The 20,812-nt window shown below is 42.4% G+C and overlaps 1 protein-coding gene across 1 annotated transcript in view; it reads left to right on the plus strand.

The window, feature by feature from the left end:
- The window catches only part of LOC122563391 (glutamate receptor ionotropic, kainate 3-like), a 562,582-nt gene that overhangs the window by 224,492 nt on the left and 317,278 nt on the right, over positions 1-20,812 (plus strand). The window contains exons 3-4 of the mRNA XM_043717129.1: positions 15,105-15,272; positions 17,382-17,639. Of these exons, the coding sequence (XP_043573064.1) occupies positions 15,105-15,272; positions 17,382-17,639 (426 nt within the window). The remainder of the gene's footprint in view (positions 1-15,104; positions 15,273-17,381; positions 17,640-20,812) is intronic.

Here is a 20,812-nt window from a genome sequence, read left to right on the forward strand (position 1 = left end):
GGGGTAGACCATTTAGGTCAGAGATGAGGAGAAACGTCTTCACTCAGAGAGTGGTGGCTGTGTGGAATGCTCTGCCCGAGTGGGCAGTGGAGGCCCAGTCTCTGGATTCATTTAAGAAAGAGTTGGATAGAGCTCTCAAGGATAGTGGAATCAAGGGTTATGGAGATAAGGCAGGAACAGGATACTGATTAAGGATGATCAGCCACGATCATATTGAATGGCGGTGCAGGCTCGAAGGGCAAAATAGCCTACTCCTGCACCTATTGTCTATTGTCTAAAGGAGAACCAAATGAGTTTCTCCGAAAATCAACAACAGTTTCGTGGTCATCATTAGACTCTTAACCCTAGATTTTGTTTTTAATTAAATACAAATTTGACCATCTGCCATAGCAGAATTCAAACCTGGGTTTCCAGAACATTACCAGGGTCTCAGGGTTAACACTGCAGCGATAATACCACAAGGCCCCTGCCTCCTCTACATCTCCTGACAGTGCAGCGAGAAATGTCAACATGTGTGAGGTGCTCAGGTACTAAAGTGGGTCTTGAACTCTTAACCGCTGTCTCAGGGAAAGTGTGCTACCACTGAGATAAAGGACAATTTCCTCCATGTTTAGGTCTTCCGCGGCGTTGGAAAGTTTGACTTTGAAAGATAAAAACCCATGACAATTCTGCAAATCCCTGCCTTTGATCAGTGTCATTAAATAATACAGCAGATGCCCACAGAACGTGATTTGAGACTGCGGTGTTATTCACTCCATTGTCACTGCTGTTTTCCAACAGCTCAAAGTCATTTAATAACTGAGTCATTTGTCTCAGTCAAATCCATCGAATTCAGCACCGCCTTCCTAACCTGAGATCTTCTTCCCGCCCTCTCCGCCCCCACCCCAGTCTGACCTATCACCCTCACCTTGACCTCTTTCCACCTATCACATTTCTGACGCCCCTCCCCCAAGTCCCTCCTCCCTACCTTTTATCTTAGCCTGCTGGACAAACTTTCCTCATTCCTGAAGAAGGGCTTATGCCCGAAACGTCGATTCTCCTGTTCCCTGGATGCTGCCTGACCTGCTGCGCTTTTCCAGCAACACATTTTCAGCTCTGATCTCCAGCATCTGCAGACCTCACTTTCTCCCCTACATTGTATCTACCCTTAGCCGTAGCCAGGAAGTTTGTTTCACACAGTGATCAGCTATGGTTGCAGAGCATACCCCTTGTTTCACACAAACCATCCTTGTAAGACATTCATGAAACAAGGCCCAAGCTTAAGATTTATTAACGATGTAGGCATCACAGCAGCTTTCAGTGCAATTGGCACAGACTTGTAAGTTGTGGTGCCGATGGTCACATATGACTTTGACATTTACTGAATGAATGCCTTTTCTATTGATGGAACCACACCATATTGTGAAATGTGTTTTCAATGAGTCCTGTGTACAGTCTATAGCCCCTTGAAACTGGGGGAGACCAGATATGTTGACAAAGCCTAGTGTCTGGGTTGCACTCTGACCTAGTCACAGGGAAACAAAGTTAGGCAATGTGATCTGGCACAAATTGCATTAGTAATAGGTACCCACTCAGACTTTCAGAGAGGGAATTATCGCTGTCTAGTTTCTCTCCACTGCCTGGTAAATCAGCAAACTGCATATAAATAGGGCAAGCTTAAGTAACTGCTAAATGTAAATGTATTCTAACAGGCCTCTCGTTGTTCTCCCCTGAGATTCTCATCTCGCCATTAATACGGGAGTTAGAAAATTTTAAGAAGTGCAATGTCAAGAATCTGATGTTTCTGATCTCACCATATTCACCCTGATGACTTGCCATTGCTCACATTGTTCAGGGGCTGGGAACATTCTCCCATTAATTCTCAATGAGAAAGCTAACAGTTTTGATTTCACTCTGTTCCATTGTTTCCCAAAGTTTCTCATGCAACAGTCCATGCAAATATTGGCAACTTCCTGAGTTCCATTGCAAGTGCTGAAACACTCACTCCAAATGCTACCCTACTTTCTGAATTACAAAGCAAGAATGTGCTGTTAAAATCCCAACAAGGATAATGCTGTTCTCTGTTATTTGTAGGTAAATAGTTTTATGATGTTTTCTCTGAGTTGATCTGATGTTCAGATATTCACAGTCCACACTTCCAAGTACTTCTTTCAATACGTTTTATTAACAATACTTTCATGGTGAGCCAGCAACAGGCATTACTGCATGGACAGCCCTTGAAACAACGTATTGCAGTAGATAATCTAACACATGACGACAGAGGTCCCATTTACATCACAGCCTGCCTCAGGGGTTACTTTACAAACTCATCAAAGCTAATTACTGCATAAATGGCAAATTGAATTTTGTCAAGTGGTAAATGTGTTGTTCAATATTAATCTTCAGCAATTGAAGTGCAAGTTGTGCTGTCCACCGTTAATGGTGTGAAGATACCATGTAGAAATCTTACACTCATAAACTCTGGAATTCTTCCAGGTTCATTTTGGATTCTCACGCTTTAAAACATATGCATTATTATCAGACAAATTACTCCCTTGTCTCCCTGCTCAAGGTCTTGTTTTGCAGCCGTTCCCATTAATAGGCTTTAGTATTGTGGCAAGATAGAAATTGATGGATTTCTAGAAACTAATTACATCAAGGGATTTGGAGAAAGTGCTGAAAACTGACACTCGGACCGATGATCAGCTGTGATCTAATTGAATGGCAGACTGAACTCAACAGGCTAAATGGCCTATTCCTGTTCTTATCTTCCTATCTGTAACTCGGGTTCAAAAACAACGCAGAGTAAAGGCCAGCTTTGGGACCAGTCAGTCTACCTGGAAATTTAAAGTGAACATTCATATTCTACTTCTTCAAATGTGAGCAGATCTCAAAACAAAATGTCTAGCTTCACTTAACAGGAAAGAAAAAGAAACATTTATCATTGAAATTAATTGATCATGCAACAAACGTAAGATGTAGTACACGAGGAAACCAATATTTGCAATTTGACATTCCCAGATAAGGCATCAGCAAACACTTCTGAGAATTGCTGTTTATCTTGACTGTTCTGTGAGAACTCCTCGATCTCCTCAGTTTAGTTGCAATCCCATTGAGCTTGTGCTCACTCAGTGAGTTGTACTAATTGTAACTATTCCCATAACAGATAACTCCAAGCCGTTTGATTGTAAGAGGCCTTTGTCAATGCTGAGCAAATACTTAAAGTCATGTTTCCATTTTTTTGTCAAGTACAAGTTGCATTGAGTTTTGTGAAGTATTTCTCACAATAGTTGTATTTTTCTCACTGCATCTTGTCAATCTAACCGCATGAGTTGTTCTCTGATCCCTTGTGGTGAAAAGCACATCCAATTTCAACCATCTCACAGGTGCCATTCCCAGAGCCACTTGCTGCTCAGGTGAGGTCCTCCCTAAGACCAGCATGGCCTGCAGCTACACTATCTTACAAAGCCCACTGCCCCATTCTAGGAGCATTGCATCTTGAGGCTGTGGTGGAGACAGGAAGCTGGTACACGCTCCTCTGCAGGGAATCCAAAGGCCCTTGATGGGATGGTGGAGAAGAGAGGAGTCCTCTTCCCAGAGTACCAGCAGAGGGGGCCATATCACCATACTATGCCAGCCTGGTAGATATTGCCAACCAAGTCAGTGCCATATCCAGGATGAGAAGGACTGGGCAAGATTACAGGAAAAATGGCAATGATCTTCTTTGCTCTATCAGGATGAGTGCAATATTCTCCTGTCTGCTATCTCACGTTTATCTGTACCACTGCACCAACTTCCCATCAATTTTTATGATCTGACAACCTTTCCATTGTATTGGTACCTTCTTCACTTGCAGTGGCTACCACCCATCTTCCCACACACTGAACCCCACATACCCCCCACGGTCCCTCCTCACTCCTTCAGAGTACATCGACACCATTCCTTCCCCAGCTGTGCCATCTACCGGCATCTTACTCAATCAACCCTTATGTCACTACTAGAGAAGACATCACATGACAGGTTGAAGCAATGCCATTATTTTAGTTCGAGATAATAGTCAGCGTGGATTGGTTGGACCAAAGGGTCTGTTTCTTCTGTTTCTATATGACTCTGTGGTGAGATGCCGATGAGGTGTCTGTCCTCACCTTTCCCAGGAAAGAATACTTAACTTGGCTGGAGATGACTGGGACTACTCGTAAGGGAATGCAGAGATATCTATGCCCCTCCACCCAAGTAAATACCACATCATCTAACTGAAATGGTCACGTTTACCAGGCATCAAACACTACCACTAACTAGTAGCCTGCAGCACCTTCTGCTCCAGTGTCTTACGGCTATACTCACCATTCCTAAGATTGATCCATGTCCACAGAAGAAAGTTCCTCCATCTCTCCGGATGGCAGACATACTGAAGGGCCTCTCATTTGCATTCTCTCTGAAACCCCCTCAGAACACGGGTGAGGACAAATCAGTGGGTTTGATAAGTTCACACAGTGTTCCAGATGCCAGCAGCTCTGCGCTCAGGTGAGGGAGAAATACACAAGGACAGCTGGCAGTCAGCGGGCAGAGGGCCAGAGACCAAGCACCTGCAGAACCTCTGGAAAGAGGTGACACTGCAGCCTTGGTACACCAGAAGGATAGGGCCCTCACAACAGAGAAGATGGAGTGATGCAGTCAGTTCTGCGACAGGCAGCCTGTCATCGCTCAGATGCTGCAGCAGCAGGCAGTCCTGTGACCGCATGCCCATCTACACAGAACAAGCTGGCAACTGTCACAGAGAGTCAGCCCCTGCTCCCTCAGGGGGCTGTTGGGTGAGTCACCAACACCTGCATTTCAGTGGCCCTTGCATTGATTGTCAGGAGCGAGAGTAGAGCAAGACTGGCATGTGGAGCCTTGGATTCAGGTGCTTGTCCTCACGAGAGGGGCGGAGGAGGTTGGTGGGGGGGGGGGAGGAAGTTGTCACAAGGCACTCAGGTGGAGGACAGGCCACATAGCAGGCTCCTCCACAATCTCCACTCAGGGGAGCCAGGCTGAGCCATCCACCTCCACCTTGCCTGTCCCTCTCCAAGCAATAAGAGCTCCAGCTAAGGAAGATTAACCTCCTCCAGCAGGAAGGTCCTCAGTTGATGTCGCCTATTCATACACCAATGTTCCCCCAGGGTTCCTGACCAAACCCTTTGGGTCAGTGGGCTCCACTATGAAGCAGGCTCCCTCCTGTGGAGCAGGGGAGCTTAGAGCATTATGGCAGGAGGGAAGATACACATTGGAACCAACGACACAGGAAGGGAAAAGGATAAGATTCTGAAGGGAGAATATAGAAAGTTAAGCAGGAATTTTTAAAAAAAAATCCTCAAGAGTAGTAATATCTGGATCACTTCCGGTGCTATGAGCTAGTGAGGGTAGGAATAGGGCAGATGAATATGTGGCTGAGGAGCTGGTGTTTGGGAAAAGGATTCACATTTTTGGATCATTGGAATCTCTTCAGGGGTAGAAGTGAAGTGACCTGTACAAGAATGATGGATTGCACCTAAATTGGAAGTGGACTAATATACAGGCAGGGAGATTTGCTCAAGCTGCTCAGGAAGATTTATATTATTAAGGTGGTGGGGAGTGGGGTGAGACCCAGGGAGATAGTGAGGAAAGAGATCAATCTGAAAGTGATACAGTTGAAAACAGAAGCGAGTCAAGCAGTCAGGGCAGGCAGGAACAAACAAAAGCAGAGAACAAGTTAGGACTGATCAAATGAACTATACTTATTTCAATGCAAGAGGCCTAACAAAGAAGGCAGATGAACTCAGGACATGGTTAGGAATATGGGACTGGGATATTATAGCAATTACAGCAACATGGCTCAGGAATGGACAGGACTGGCAGTTTAATGTTTCAGGATACAAATGCTACAGGAAGGACAGAAAGGGGGTGGGGGGGGGGGGGTGGGGGGGGAGGTAAAATGGCCTTTTTGTTAAGGGGTAGCATTACAGCTGTACTGAGGGACGATATTCCCAGAAATACATCCAGGGAAGATATTTGGGTGGAAATGAGAAAAAAGAAAGGGATGATCACCTTATTGGGATTGTATTATGGACCCCCTAATAGTCAGAGGGAAATTGAGAAACAAATTTGTAAGTCGATCTCAGCTATCTGTAAGAATAATAGGATGGTTATGGATAGGGGATTTTAACTTTCCAAACATAGACTGGGACTGCCATAGTGTTAAAGGTTTAGATTGAGAAGAATTTATTAATTGTGTACAGGAAAACTTTCTGATTTAGTATGTGGATGTACCTACTCAAGCAGGTGCAAAACCTGACCTACTCTTGGGAAATAAGGAAGGGTAGGTGACTGAGGTGTCAGTGAGGGAGCACTTTGGGGCCAACAACCATAATTCTATTAGTTTTAAAATAGTGATGGTAAAGGATAGACCAGATCTAAAGTTGAAGTTCTAAATCGGAGGAAAGCTAATTTTGACAGTATTAGGTGAGAACTTTCAAAAGCTGATTGGGGGAAGGTGTTCACAGGTAAAGGGATGGCTGGAACATGGGAAGCCTTCAGAGTTCTTTGAAGATGTGACTAGAAAAGTTGATGAGGGTCAAGCTGTGGATGTGGTGTATATGGACTTCAGCAAGGCATTTGATAAGGTTCCCCATGGTAGGCTCATTCAGAAGGTCAGGAGGAATGGGATACAGGGGAACTTAGCTGTCTGGATACAGAATTGGCTGGCCAACAGAAGACAGCGAATGGTAGTAGAAGGAAAATATTCTGCCTGGAAGTCAGTGGTGAGTGGTGTTCCACAGATCTCTGTCCTTTGGCCCCTACTGTTTGTAATTGTTATTAATGACTTGGATGAGGGGATTGAAGGATGGGTCAGCAAGTTTGCAGATGACACAAAGGTTGGAGGTGTCGTTGACAGTATAGAGGGCAGTTGTAGGCTGCAGTGGGACATTGACAAGATGCAGAGATGAGCTGAGAGGTGGCAGATGAAGTTCAACCTGGATAAATGCGAGGTGATGCATTTTGGAAGGTCGAATTTTGAAAGCTGAGTACAGGATTAAGGATAGGATTCTTGGCAGTGTGGAGGAACAGAGGGATCTTGGTGTGCAGGTATATAGATCCCTTAAAATGGCCACCCAAGTTGACAGGGTTGTTAAGAAAGCATATGGTGTTTTGGCTTTCATTAACAGGGGGATTGAGTTTAAGAGTCGTGAGATCTTGTTGCAGCTCTATAAAACTTTGGTTAGACCACACTTGGAATACTGCGTCCAGTTCTGGTCACCCTATTATAGGAAAGATGTGGATGCTTTGGAGAGGGTTCAGAGGAGGTTTACCAGGATGCTGCCTGGACTGGAGGGCTTGTCTTATGAAGAGAGGTTGACTGAGCTCGGACTTTTTTCATTGGAGAAATGGAGGAGGAGAGGGGACCAAATTGAGCTATACAAGATAATGAGAGGCATAGATAGAGTCGATAGCCAGAGACTATTTCCCAGGGCAGAAATGGCTAGCACGAGGGGTCATAGTTTTAAGCTGGTTGGAGGAAAGTATAGAGGGGATGTCAGAGGCGGGTTCTTTACGCAGATAGTTGTGAGAGCATGGAATGCGTTGCCAGCAGTAGTTGTGGAAGCAAGGTCATTGGGGACATTTAAGAAACTGCTGGACATGCATATGGTCACAGAAATTTGAGGGCGCATACATGCGGATCAATGGTTGGCACAACATCGTGGGCTGATCTGTGTTCTATGTTCTAAATGAGATAACAAGAGATCAGAGACAGTATATTCCTGTTAGGATGAAAGGAAAGGCTGGTAGGTTTGGGGAATGCTGGATGACTAAAGAAATTGAGGGTTTGATTAAGAAAAAGAAGGAAGCATATGTCAGTTCCAGACAAGGTAGATCGAATGAATCCTGAGAAGAATATAAAGGCAGTAGGTGTATACTTAATAGGGCAATCAGGAGGGCAAAAAGGGTACATGAATTAGCTGTGGCAAATATAGTTAAGGAGAATCTAGAGGGATTTTACAAACACATTAAGGACAAAAGGGTAACTAGGAAAAGATTAAGGGCCCCTCAAAGATCAGCAAGGCTGCCTTTATGTGGAGCCGCAGGAGATGGGGAGATAGTAAATGAATATTTGCGTCAGTGTTTACTGTGGAAAAGGACATGGAAGACATAGAATGGAGGGAAATAGATGGTGACATTTTGAAAAATGTCCACATTTCAGAGGAGGAAGGGCTGGGTGCCTTGAAACACATAAAAGTGGATAAGTCCACAAGACCTGATCAGGTGTACCCCAGAACTATGTGGGATGCTAGAGAAGTGATTGTTGAGATATTTGTATCATCGATAGTTACAGGTAAGGTGCCAGAAGACAGGAGGTTGGCTAATGTGAAGCCGCTGTTTAAGAAGGGTGGTAAGGACAAGCAAGGGAACTATAGACCAGTGAGGCTGACATCGATGGTGGGAAAACTGTTGGAGCGAGTCCTGAGGGACAGGGTTTTCATGTATTTGGAAAGGCAACATAGCTTTGTGCGTGGGAAATCATTTCTCACAAACTTGATTGAGGTTTTTGAAGAAGTAACAAAGAGAATTGATGAGGGCAGAGTGGTGAACGTGGTCTATATGGATGTCAGTAAGGCGTTCAACAAGGTTTCCCATGGGAGACTGGTTAGCAAGATGAGATCTTATGGAAAACAGGGAGAACTAGCCATTTAGATACAGAACTGGCTCAAAGGTGGAAGACAGAGTGTGGTGGTGGAGGGTTGTTTTTCAGACGGGAGGCCTGTGACCAGTGGAGTGCCACAAGGATCAGTGCCAGGTCCATGACATTTCGTCATTTATATAAATGATTTGAATGTGAGCATAAAAGGTACAGTTAGTAAGCTTGCAGATGACACCAAAATTGGAGGTGTAGTGGACAGAGAAGAAAGTTATCTCAGATTACAATGGGATCTTGATCAGATGGGCCAATGGGCTGAGAGGTGATAGGTGGAGTTTAATTTAGATAAATGCGAGGTGCTGCATTTTGGGAAAGCAAATCTTAGCAGGACTAATACACTTAATGCTAAGGTCCTAGGGAGTGTTTCTGAACAAAGAGACCTTGGAGTGCAGGTAGATAGGATAGTGAAGAAAGCATTTAGTATGCTTTCCTTTATTGGTCAGAGTATTGAGTACAGGAGTTGGGAGGCCATGTTGCAGCTTTACAGATCTTTGGTTAGGCCACTGTTGGAATATTGCATGCAATTCTGGTCTCCTTCCTATCGGAAGGATGTTATGAAACCTGAATGGGTTCAGAAAAGATTTACAAGGATGTTGCCAGGGTTGAAGGATTTGAGCTACAGGGAGAGGCTGAACAGGCTGGGGCTGTTTTCACTGGAGCATCGGAGGCTGAGGGGTGAACTTATAGAAGTTTATAAAATTATGAGGGGCATGGTTAGGATGAATAGACAAAGTCTCTTTCCTGGAGTCGGGGAATCCAGAACGAGAAGACATAGGTTTAGGGTAAGAGAGGAAAGATATAAAAGAGACCTAAGGGGCAACTTTTTCACACAGAGGGTAGTACGTGTATGGAATGAGCTGCCAGAGAAAGTAATGGATGCTAATACAACTGCAACATTTAAAAGGCATCTGGATGGGTATATGAATAGGAAGGATTTGAAGGGATATGGGCCGGGTGCTGACAGGTGGGACTAGATTGGGTTGGGTTGGGATATCTAATTGGCATGGACGAGTTGGGCCGAAGGGTCTGTTTCCACTATGACTCTATGACTCTATGACTCTGTGAGTGGTGGTGACCAGGAGGTGTAACACAGATTCCTGATGAAGGGCCTTTGCCCGAAACATCGATTTTCCTGCTCCTCGGCTGCTGCCTGACCAGTTGTGCTTTTCCAACATGACTCTAATCTTGACTCTAATCTCCACCATTTGCAGTACCCACTTCTGCCAAGGTGTAACATAGAGACAGTCAATGCTGCACATTGGTCGGGGAGTAGAGATGCTACCTTCTTTGTTGCCAAAGTAACATGTTTCAGGACAATGTGGTTTCCATGTGAACACCTTGTTACTGTTTTCGAGTAAATTTTAACTGTAAAGGTCAAAGAGGGATTTTTATCATAACAATAAAAAACAGGCTTCAATTATTGAACCTTGTGGATGCTAGATGTTAGTGTCATCAAAATCTGAAAGGAAAACAGAAGATAATGCTAACAAAAACATTCTAATCAGGCTTTGGGGGCCAAGGGAGAATTCAAGGCAGGGAAGTTATGCCCACTGATTGTGAATGAGGAAAACAACAAGGTTAACTGTGCTCTGAGTTTGGCAAGACTGCAACCTGTGGTGAGTTGAGCTTTTAAGAAGTCTTTTAATAAGCAATAATGACTGAACATACTGCTACCGAGTGTGAATCTCACCACACCACTTGTGAACAGCAAGCAAGATGCAGCAAGATGACTTCAACGTCAAGATGAGTCTTGTCCGACATCTCACCTGATTCTAGCATACATCTCACCATAGATCACACCACTCCAATTCTGACCTTAGTCTTTCATTCATCGAGTGACATTAAGCATGAAAAGCTCGACAGACTGTGGCTATGGGGAGCGTAAGATGACTGACTCTCAGCAGACCGTGTGTTCAGATTTTCAGGTAGTCTCAACACATAAGGATTTGTTTGAATTGATTTGCAGAAAAATGGAGCATTATGTCAGTGCTATAGTTCAATTTTGTTGTTTATATTTAATTACATCTTGGATCAATTAGTGTTAATGTAAACATTACAAAATACTAGTGGATCTATTGAGCTTATTTAAATATTTGCATATTTACAAATTTTTTGAAAAATCAGCTTGAATTGCACGATTTCAGCACTTTGACTTCATTAGTCTTTGAGCCTGTCCTCACTTCTCTTATCTGAGATCTACAAATTCTTCTAAATTGTAAATAGCTATTCACAGAGCAGCAGGAATGTAATCCATGCAGAACTGGTCGCTGTAATTTCTCAGATAAAATATCCAATCTCAAACAAAACAACCATCAACTAATATTTCAAACACAGAAAATATTGACATTATTTGGCATATTGGCCTATAAATGTGATGCTGAAAATGTGTTGCTGGAAAAGCGCAGCAGGTCAGGCAGCATCCAGGGAACAGGAGAATCGACGTTTCGGGCATAAGCCCTTCTTCAGGAATGAGGAAAGTTTGTCCAGCAGGCTAAGATAAAAGGTAGGGAGGAGGGACTTAGGAGAACTCAGCACCGCCTTCCTAACCTGCAATCTTCTTCCTGACCTCTCCGCCCCCACCCCAGTCTGACCTATCACCCTCACCTTGACCTCTTTCCACCTATCGCATTTCCGACGCCCCTCCCCCAAGTCCCTCCTCCCTACCTTTTATCTTAGCCTGCTGGACAAACTTTCCTCATTCCTGAAGAAGGGCTTATGCCCGAAACGTCGATTCTCCTGTTCCCTGGATGCTGCCTGACCTGCTGTGCTTTTCCAGCAATACATTTTCAGCTCTGATCTCCAGCATCTGCAGACCTCACTTTCTTCTATAAATGTGATGAACTGATTTCAAGAATTGCTTTCTGTGGACAGAAAAGCTTCACTTGCTGACCTGTTATGTTCCATCCTTTCTTACATTCCTTATTCCTGGAATTAATAAGATCTGTCATCAGATATTTCATTTAACAGCAATTGCCTATTTGATGACAATATTTGTAAATCAAAAATTGCATTGGAATTTTCAGAAGATGGGAGAGACACTATGGTTAGAATTTTATATAGGTCTGAACACCATGGGCTGTGGTGAAAAATCTGGGAGAATCTTGTAAGGAGTCCAATAAGGCCTTTGTTGATATCAGCAACAATTAATTACTTTTTCTAGCAGAATTCTGGACATTGCAATGTGATTCTTGTTAAGCAGTGGTAAAATGTCTATTAAGAGGGATTATTGCTTGTGTCAGTCTCATTACTGGCAACTCATTAATATGTGACTTTCTGCACTTTTACCCACCACATGGAAATGGAATGCTGAGAAATACCAATATGCAAGTCTGAGCGAGGACCTGGAGACACCAACTCATTGCTTGCACCTCTGGACCTCCAGCTCAGATGCTGGGTAACAGCATCTCAGGCAAGCTTCATGGTCAGCGGCCACACACATGCCCGCAGACCTTGCCAATGAACTCATGATCGTCACACACACACACCACAACCGCACTGCAGCATGGCTGTGCAGCAATAGTTCCCAAACTCCCCTCCTCCAAACACACACCCCATCAGACACATGCACACACACACCCACACACACTCAGAAATTAGTGAAATGGCTTAATCTCCAAATCAAAGAAAGATCCAATTTTTATAAACATGCTTTGTTCTCCTCAGAGACCGTTTGCCTATTATATTATTCATTCTGTTCATCAGTCTGTTTTGTAGTGTTTTCTATTACTCCATTCTTAATGAGAAATTGCTTGTTGTGATGAGTTATGATATTTTTAATTGGTGACAGCAGCTTGATTGATTATCATACAAGCCAAAATTAGCAACAGTGCTTACATGCAGAATACTTAGTGGTTTTCATAAAAGGACAGTTAATAAAAGGCTATTCACACAATGTAAACCTTCCAGTGCCTGACAGTGATATGCAGTGTTATTTTCTAAATATGTTGTTCAGTCAAGTTTATTTGTAAGTTCCTAAAATTGTACTCAGGGTTAATACATTATCACCTGTTCTCCATTTCATTTGCATGGCATACTCAGAGCATGGTAGAGTATGTGGCAAAAAAAAACAGGAGCAAAAGAAAGCCCATCAACCCTTTAAGCCTTCTCCATCATTCTATATCAACACGGGTGATCTTCTCTCTCTAACTGCACCAACTGCTTGATATCCATAATTCCTTAACCATACTGAGTCTCTTAAGTAATGGGAAACATGGTTTTGGGAAAGGATTCTCTGTGGTCCAGTGTTGTTCAAAGATCCCTTGCTGGGACTTGCTGTGAAACCAAAGGCTTCTAATTTTTTTTGGTTCTGTTCCAAAGGTTTCCTGAACTTCCATAAGGAAGCATCTTGCTGGAAGTCTCTTTCACATGGCATGTGAGTGACATGCAGGATCTTGCTGATGTGCTGGCAAAGAGCTGGAAAAAGGGACCAGTTATTTTCAAAAGAGTATTAGGGATACAGAAACAAAACATTTCAGAGCTTTGAAGAAAGAGCAAAGAAGTGGGCTTGACTGGTTTGCTCTTCTCAAAGACCCAACACAAATTGACCATTGAATGGTGTTCTTCTGCGAAGTGAGATGCTGTGTTCTTGGCGATAACACTGAGGCAGGAAGTCAGAAAGGGTGAGCATATGTAGATAGGAAACTCAATTTCACACACAACTTGCTGAGTTTAAAAGGCTGGACCTATTTAAACATTTTTGAGATATCTTCCCCTGGGCATGGATAAGGTAAATAAACAAGGTCTTTTCCCTGGAGTCAAGGGGTGTCCAGAACTAGAGGCCATAGGTTTAGTTTGAGAGGGGAAAGATTTAAAGGGGACCTAAGGGGGATTCTTTTCATGCAAAAGATAGTGTGTGTATGGAATGAGCTGCCAGAGGAAGTAGTGGAGACTGGTACAATAACAACATTTAAAAGACATCTGGATGGGTTTATGAATAGGAAGGGTTTGAGGGATATGGGCCAAGTGCTGGCAAATGGGGCGAGATTAATTTAGGATATCTGGTCGACATGGACAAATTGGACTGAAGGGTCTGTTTTCGTGCTGTACATCTCTATGCTTTTATGACTCTAATTGATGTTGCCTGTTGGGATGGAAAGGAACTAAGGAAGAGATTAGAATCTGTAGCATTTAGATGGGGTGTCTAATTTGAGGACCCCCCAGACAAATGGATTTGGTTGATGATTTGAGCTGGTGAGGAGAGGTGAAGGTGCCAGGGAAGTGTGTAACAGCACTAACCTGATGAGTTTCGGCATTGTGCTTCTTGTCATTGTTTGGGTTTTCTGATGCCCATGAATCACAGCCTATAAGTTCTTAGAAATAAGAATATAATTCAAATGGAGGCTCACCGCCTCTTTCAAATGTTGTATTGATATTCTCCTGTGAACTGAATGGTCCTACTCCCATACCTCTAACTCAACTTGATTAAATCCTGGTGTTGATTGGTTGGAAGTGTGTTGAGGTCATGTTTGGCATTTATCTTAGCCCCTCACCTCTCTGGCATGACACACATTCTCACCCCTGACCCTGGCAACAATGGCGCAACATTGGACCAAATGACTGTGAACAACCGTGAGCTTAAAGTAATCAAAACCACTGATCTTGCAAAGACATAAACTGAAAATGTAGCAAACACTTTGCAGGTTGGTAGAGAGAGTAGACTATCGAATGACTGAGGTTTAACCCTTTACTTTGCAATGACTATGTTTGATGAGGCCAGCGATATCAATGTTACAAACAAAACATTAGTATCAAAAGATACCAATTTCTTGACCGTGTTCTACTGTTAACTTAGCTCGTGGCCAATTATTAATTTATCTCCTCCCAGCTGCCTTTTGTAATATTTAAGATGCTTAGCTAAAAAAGGTATTCCAGTCCCAAGTATGTCCACCTACATTAGGTAGAGCACTGACGGTAGTGAAATAAAGTTCTCTCTTCAAAAGCCCAAATACATGTCTGAATCCAATCCCAATGGAACACCTTGAACTATAGCCTTGTGATTTTTTTCTTGCACAGGCCTTCCTTATGCTTTGTAAAAATTGGATTGCAATGTCAAATGGGAGCACCCAATAGTGAATTGTCTTTAGATTCTGCATCAGTCAGAAAGGAAAAAAAGGAAGACTTCCTGTCTCAGGTCTGGATCCTGTTTGATTCCAAAGTGAAAAGTGAGCTGATTCACAGAGCAAAATATGAAGACAGAGTGTTTTATTAGTCATTCCTTGTCAGTAGTCAAATGGTGAAAAGATGACCTTGTTTACTTTTCCTTACAAAACAATAGGTTTACTACTCACTCAAAATAATGGCCAGATGAAATATTCCTGCTGTTTGTTGATCAGAGGAAATCTATTCTCCTCCACTTCCCAACAATTCTATGAAAGGTACAGACTGTGTTGAAACATATTCTGTTTTTCTGTCACAGGAGGGATCTTTGAATTAGTGGAAGGTGGCACAGTGGGAGCGGAAGAGCTGGCCTTCAAGTTTGCTGTCAATAACATCAACAGGAACAGAACACTGCTTCCAAATACCACCCTGACGTACGATATTCAAAGAATAAATATCTACGATAGCTTTGAAGCATCCAGAAAAGGTAAGTCCCTGGTCCAAAGGGCGTTACTTATTGTGCTTTCTTGATTTGATTGCATTTTAGCATTCTGTTGAGTTCACGTTTGCCTGTATATCAGCAGGATGTTGAGCTGGAGGGGAAAGTTCTGATGGTTCACTCCTTGAATTGAAATCTTCGCAAGAATGACGTTTAGATGAGAACTATCAAGAATGCTCCTGACTAATTTATTTTCCTTCCTTAATTTCAGATGTCACTTGTATTTAAGCTTTTTACTTCAGAGTCTTTATGACATTGTATACAATGTATGCTGCCAAGAAAAAATAATCCCATTGTTAACTATTCATAACATTTTGGCTAAAAGGTTAGGTTATTCTTCGAGGTGAATGTGACTGTGGACCAATGACATGCCATAGTTACCATTCCCACTCACAGCCAATTACAACACTAAAAATGACTTTCAACCCATGAAAGCACATGAAAACCTTAATGTACTGTGACAGAGATGTCTCAGTAAAAGGACAATACAGAGACTGAATTTTCAAATTCCAGTGGTGGTTGGAACAGAGGCATTTTGACTGTTTGCCTGCACACATCCACCTCCACAACATTTTCCAAAAAGCCGGGTTATGGGAACAAAAATGCAACAGATCTGCAAGTGCTGAGTAGTTATCAAAAGTAATTAAGGGTGCTATTAGACTTCCAACCAGCAGACAGCTTCTCATCAATGGGAAGAGGCAACTTTCCAATGACGATTAGGGCCTGGTGCTCCATTGGAGCATTTAGCCACCTCCTCACCACCTATCCTCCACCTGCCTCCTCTCCCACCCCCACCTTCATGCCCTCCACCTGATCCATTCCATGATGGTCACTTTGCAGGTACATGCTACCATGTTTCCACCTAATGAGAATACCCTGGTCATTGTGTCTGCTACTTTTATATTTCTAACAAGCATTCAGAAAGCATCTTGACATACACACTCTCTCTCTTACATATATTGACAGCTCCCATCTTAGATAATGACGGCTGCCAACATTACTTGAGAGACTCTGATTGGCCAGGCAGCCTCTGGAGCCTGCCTGCTTTCGTTAATTTTATAGAAGTTTCAACTTCTGGCCTTTAATTGACTTGGCACAGAAATAAATCACTTTGAGCTCTACTTCTAACACAGTGACAAGTTGAGACCTGGAAGTTCTCCTGATATTGGGTTCCTGAGTCCAGAAAGAAAGACTCCAGCCCCAGGTCTTGTCTCAAGAAAAGGAAGAGGGGAGTCATTCTTGAATTGCTTTCAACTGCAATGTGGGGTAACCACTGTAGAATAAAATAGAGGAAATGAGACTGTGTTAATATCACTCGGCCAAAAAGGTAATCTATAATTGAGTTTGAGAGCAGAATTAAAGAATTGTGAAAATGCAGGATGTGCAACCTTCTCATTCCTGTGTGTGTTACCATAGAACAGCTTTTTGAGAGGAAGGAAATATCTCATTGGAGATAGATTCAGCCATCGTCATGATGTGAAATATAATGAGGAAAGGATTCCCATGTAATTTAAATGAAGTCCCCCAACAAAGCAATAAAACTATTTTCATTAGCTTAAAGCACCAAAATGCAAAAGCAAACTCATCCAACCAGTCTAACAATTCTGCATCTGGATTAATGGACAATTGCAAACCTGACTTGAGGCTGGGTGATCTTAAGATATGACCAGAATCTGGATTCAATTCTATTTTAGACTCAAGTTAATCTGTGAATGGGGCAATTTTGCAGGGATGGTGGTTTATGAGCTCTCTAGAAACATTGGCCTGAATTGATCTTCACAATCCATTTACAAAATCAGATGAAGATAAGGCCAAGCTCAGCTTGCCAACACACACTGTCATGCTGCATTCATGAAGCATATTTATTTAGAACATGAGTCAGCAGCTTTAGGAAATGGTGAGAGAAACTTGACTTTATATATGCATTAAAGTAGCTATAATAAAAATCCATGCTAACTTATCTTTCCTTGAACTATTATTTTCTTTCCTAAGTTGTCATGACTGGTCAGGTCCTAATAAGAAACATTTGTACCGTGCTTTTAAAAGTTTAATTCATGATACCATTTCAACAAATTCTGATACTTTTTTTTTATCCAGCCTGTGATCAGCTTTCATTAGGAGTGGTTGCAATATTTGGACCTTCTCATAGCTCTTCATCCAATGCTGTCCAATCTATCTGCAATGCGCTGGAAGTCCCACACATCCAAATTCGATGGAAACACCATCCTATGGACAACAGAGACTCCTTCTATACTAACTTTTATCCTGACTACGCCTCTCTCAGCCATGCAATTTTGGACCTTGTGCAGTTTCTGAAATGGAGGACAGCAACTGTGGTTTATGATGATAGCACTGGTAAGTTCAGAGCTGTATTTATTAGTAGTTGGAAGGATGAATACATGAGATGGATAGGGGCCTTGGAATAAGAATAAAATGTCAAGAGAAGGTGATCATTTGATGAGTCATATCTGTGCCAGCCCATTGATAGACAGTCAAGTGAGTCCCTCTCTGCAACTCTTTCCCTGTGGTCCTGAACATTTTCCATCTGCAATTGTTGAATGTGCTTCCACCATCCTCCGAGGCATGGGATTCCAGGTCTTTACAACTAACTGCATGTTTATTTTTCCTTTTTTAGATCTTCAGCCTTTAAGATAAGTTTTCCAGTTATCAACACTCCTGCTTTTATTATTATTTACCTAATCAACTCCCACTATGAGTCTGGAGATCTCTATTAAATCTCTCCTTAAGCTCTCGAGTCAAAGAGAACAAAAGCCCGTTTCTGTAATCTTTTTGAGTAGCTAGAATCCCACAACACTGGTTCTATTCTACTAAATCTGTCTTCAGCCTCTCTACAGCCTTGATATCTCTCCAAAACTCTGGTACTCAGAATGAGGCACATTATGCCAGCGATGGCCCAAGCAGTGTTTCATAAACGGTCAGAATCACTTTCTTGCTTTTGCCATGCCTCTCTTTACAAAGCCAAAATTCTGGATTCCTTTTTTAAAACAGCCGTCTCAAGTTGCCAGGCCATTTTCAAAAACTTTGCCTCTGTACATCCCCAGATCTCTTTATTCCAATATTTTCTTTGAAATTATCCCATTTTGTTTCTATAATCTCCCATCAATCTTCCCAGCGAGAACTATACTTTAAGTGGCATCTGCCATGTGACTGCCTAGTTCACCAGTTTGTCTATTCCGTTCCAGAGTCTTATTATCCTGCTCATTGATTACTACATTTTAGTGTCATCTATAAGCTTTGAAATTATGCCCTGTGCACTCAAGTTCAGGTTTTTAACTTGTAATTAAAAGAACAACGGTCTCAAAAGTGACTCTTAGTCTCTAAAACAACCATTTCCATCAATCTCTGCTCCTATGCCTGAGCCAGTTATGTATCTAAGTTACTATTACCTCTTCAATCCTATTGGCTCCAATTTTCTGAACAGTTGTATCAGGTGGTATTTTAAATGACTTCATAAATCTATGTATATATCAATCACATGACCCTCTTTTACCCTTACAGCCTTATAAACACGACACACAAGTCGGCCAGTCTGACCATCGAGCCTGCTCTGCCAATCAAAAAGATCACAATCTGCTTTTAACCTTGACTCTATATTCCTGCGTTCCCACCCCCCCATAGTCTTTCATCCTCTTGCCACCTTGCATCCTGCCTGTGAAACTTCCCTCACCAATGTCCTGCTTCCTTTCCCAACAGCCCACAGCTACACTTGTAGTGCTTTCTGGAACATTTTAACTGCAAACTTTTTCACCTTATGACTTAATTTCAACGTCTCCTCAAAATGAATCTTTTATGAGGCTTGTGGCTATTTCTCTTAACTCATACCTTGTCAGCTTCTTGGCTCCAAGTAATGCCATTACGCAGACACATTTTTCACATTAAAGGAACAAGATAAATGTATTCCTTTTATGTTTATAGAGTTATCTATAAGATTCGGCACTAATGCCACGACAGTGACAATAGCAAAACCTATATTTCAAAGGACTTCATTAATTGTTTCTCAACACTTTTCTTAGACTGTTATGTCAAGCCTCTTTTGTCCTTACACAGGCATTACTCCAATATATACTATTCCCAGCCACAAACAAAAAGTGTTGTCATTCTTACTTGTCAGCTGTAGTTACCCATAAAGTGGTTAATGGCACATATTGATATACAAAAGACCATACTAATGAAACATTGGAATTAGATATCCCTTTGCTCAAGGACAATTGGAGATAAGCAACAGACACAACAGGTGATGAAAGAATCAACAAGAGAAAAAATAATACACTTGTTATAAAAATATATCTTATTCCTTCTATTCAGTGTGCAGCTGATACTTGCGTCTGTGAGAGTATTTGAAGGAGTGACCACTGCACTGACCTTGTGAAACTGAAGTCCCATCTTCATACTCCATCATGTTGTGTGCCACGATCACCAGGTTAAATGGAATAGATTTTGAACAAGTTCAGCAACTCAGGACTGGGCACCATGAGATGCTGTGGGCATCAATAGCATCAGCAGCAGAACTGCTCTCAAGCACAATCTTCAAACTCGTGGCTTGGCAACTATCCCACTCTGCCATTAATATCAAGCTGTGGGATCAATTGTGGTTCAATGAAGAGTTGAGAAGGGCATGCCAAGATGTATTTAAAAACAAAGTGTTTCCCTGGTGAAGTATAGCACACTTGTGTGCCAAGCAGCATTTGCAGAAAATAATAGGCAGAGCTTAGCAATTCCACAATTTAAGAACTGATTGAAGCTCCACGGTCCTCTCACATCCAGCCGTGAATGTTGGTGGACAATTAATCAACTCACTGAACAAGGAGGCACTAGAAATGTCTCCATCCTCAGTGATGGGGAGTCCAACGTATCAGTGCAAAATGGAAAGCTGAATCACTTGCAGACATTTTCAATCAGAAATGTTGAGTGGATGATCCATTTTGGTCTCCTCCACAGGACTTTGGCATCACAGAATCAGTCTTCTGCCAATATGATTCACTCTGCATGATATTGTGAAATAGTTAAGGCACTGAATACTGCAAAGACTGTGGACTGCTTGCTTCAATCCTTGATAAGCTGTACAGCTGCAACATTGGCATCTGTATAACAATGTGTGAACCTATGTAAGTATGCCCTGTGCACATAAAGCAGTTAAATCCACCCTTATTAACTATTGCCTCGAGTCAAGTGATCACATGTCCAAATTTGGACATTGCAAATTGACCCATAGCCTGAGAAATCGGGCATAACGATAATTGGCCAAATTAAACAGCAGGCAGTGATTATTGTCTGCAGGGAACAGTGGAAACCAAGGTAAAATAAAGGTTCAAGGGGAACCAGTTACAACCAACTTGAGGACTGTGAATTGAAGAAGTATCGATCAGACCTTCTGGCACCTGGCATGCCTGAGGACATGCACTTTACACCTCCGTGCATGGCAACAGTGAAGAGTGTTGTCCTGACCCTATAGGATGGTTTGAAACCCCTCATGACCCCATTGGCCAAAGGCCACAGCACATTCAGGA

Source organism: Chiloscyllium plagiosum, chromosome 27 (genome assembly GCF_004010195.1).
Source record: "Chiloscyllium plagiosum isolate BGI_BamShark_2017 chromosome 27, ASM401019v2, whole genome shotgun sequence".
Lineage (NCBI taxonomy): Eukaryota > Metazoa > Chordata > Chondrichthyes > Orectolobiformes > Hemiscylliidae > Chiloscyllium > Chiloscyllium plagiosum.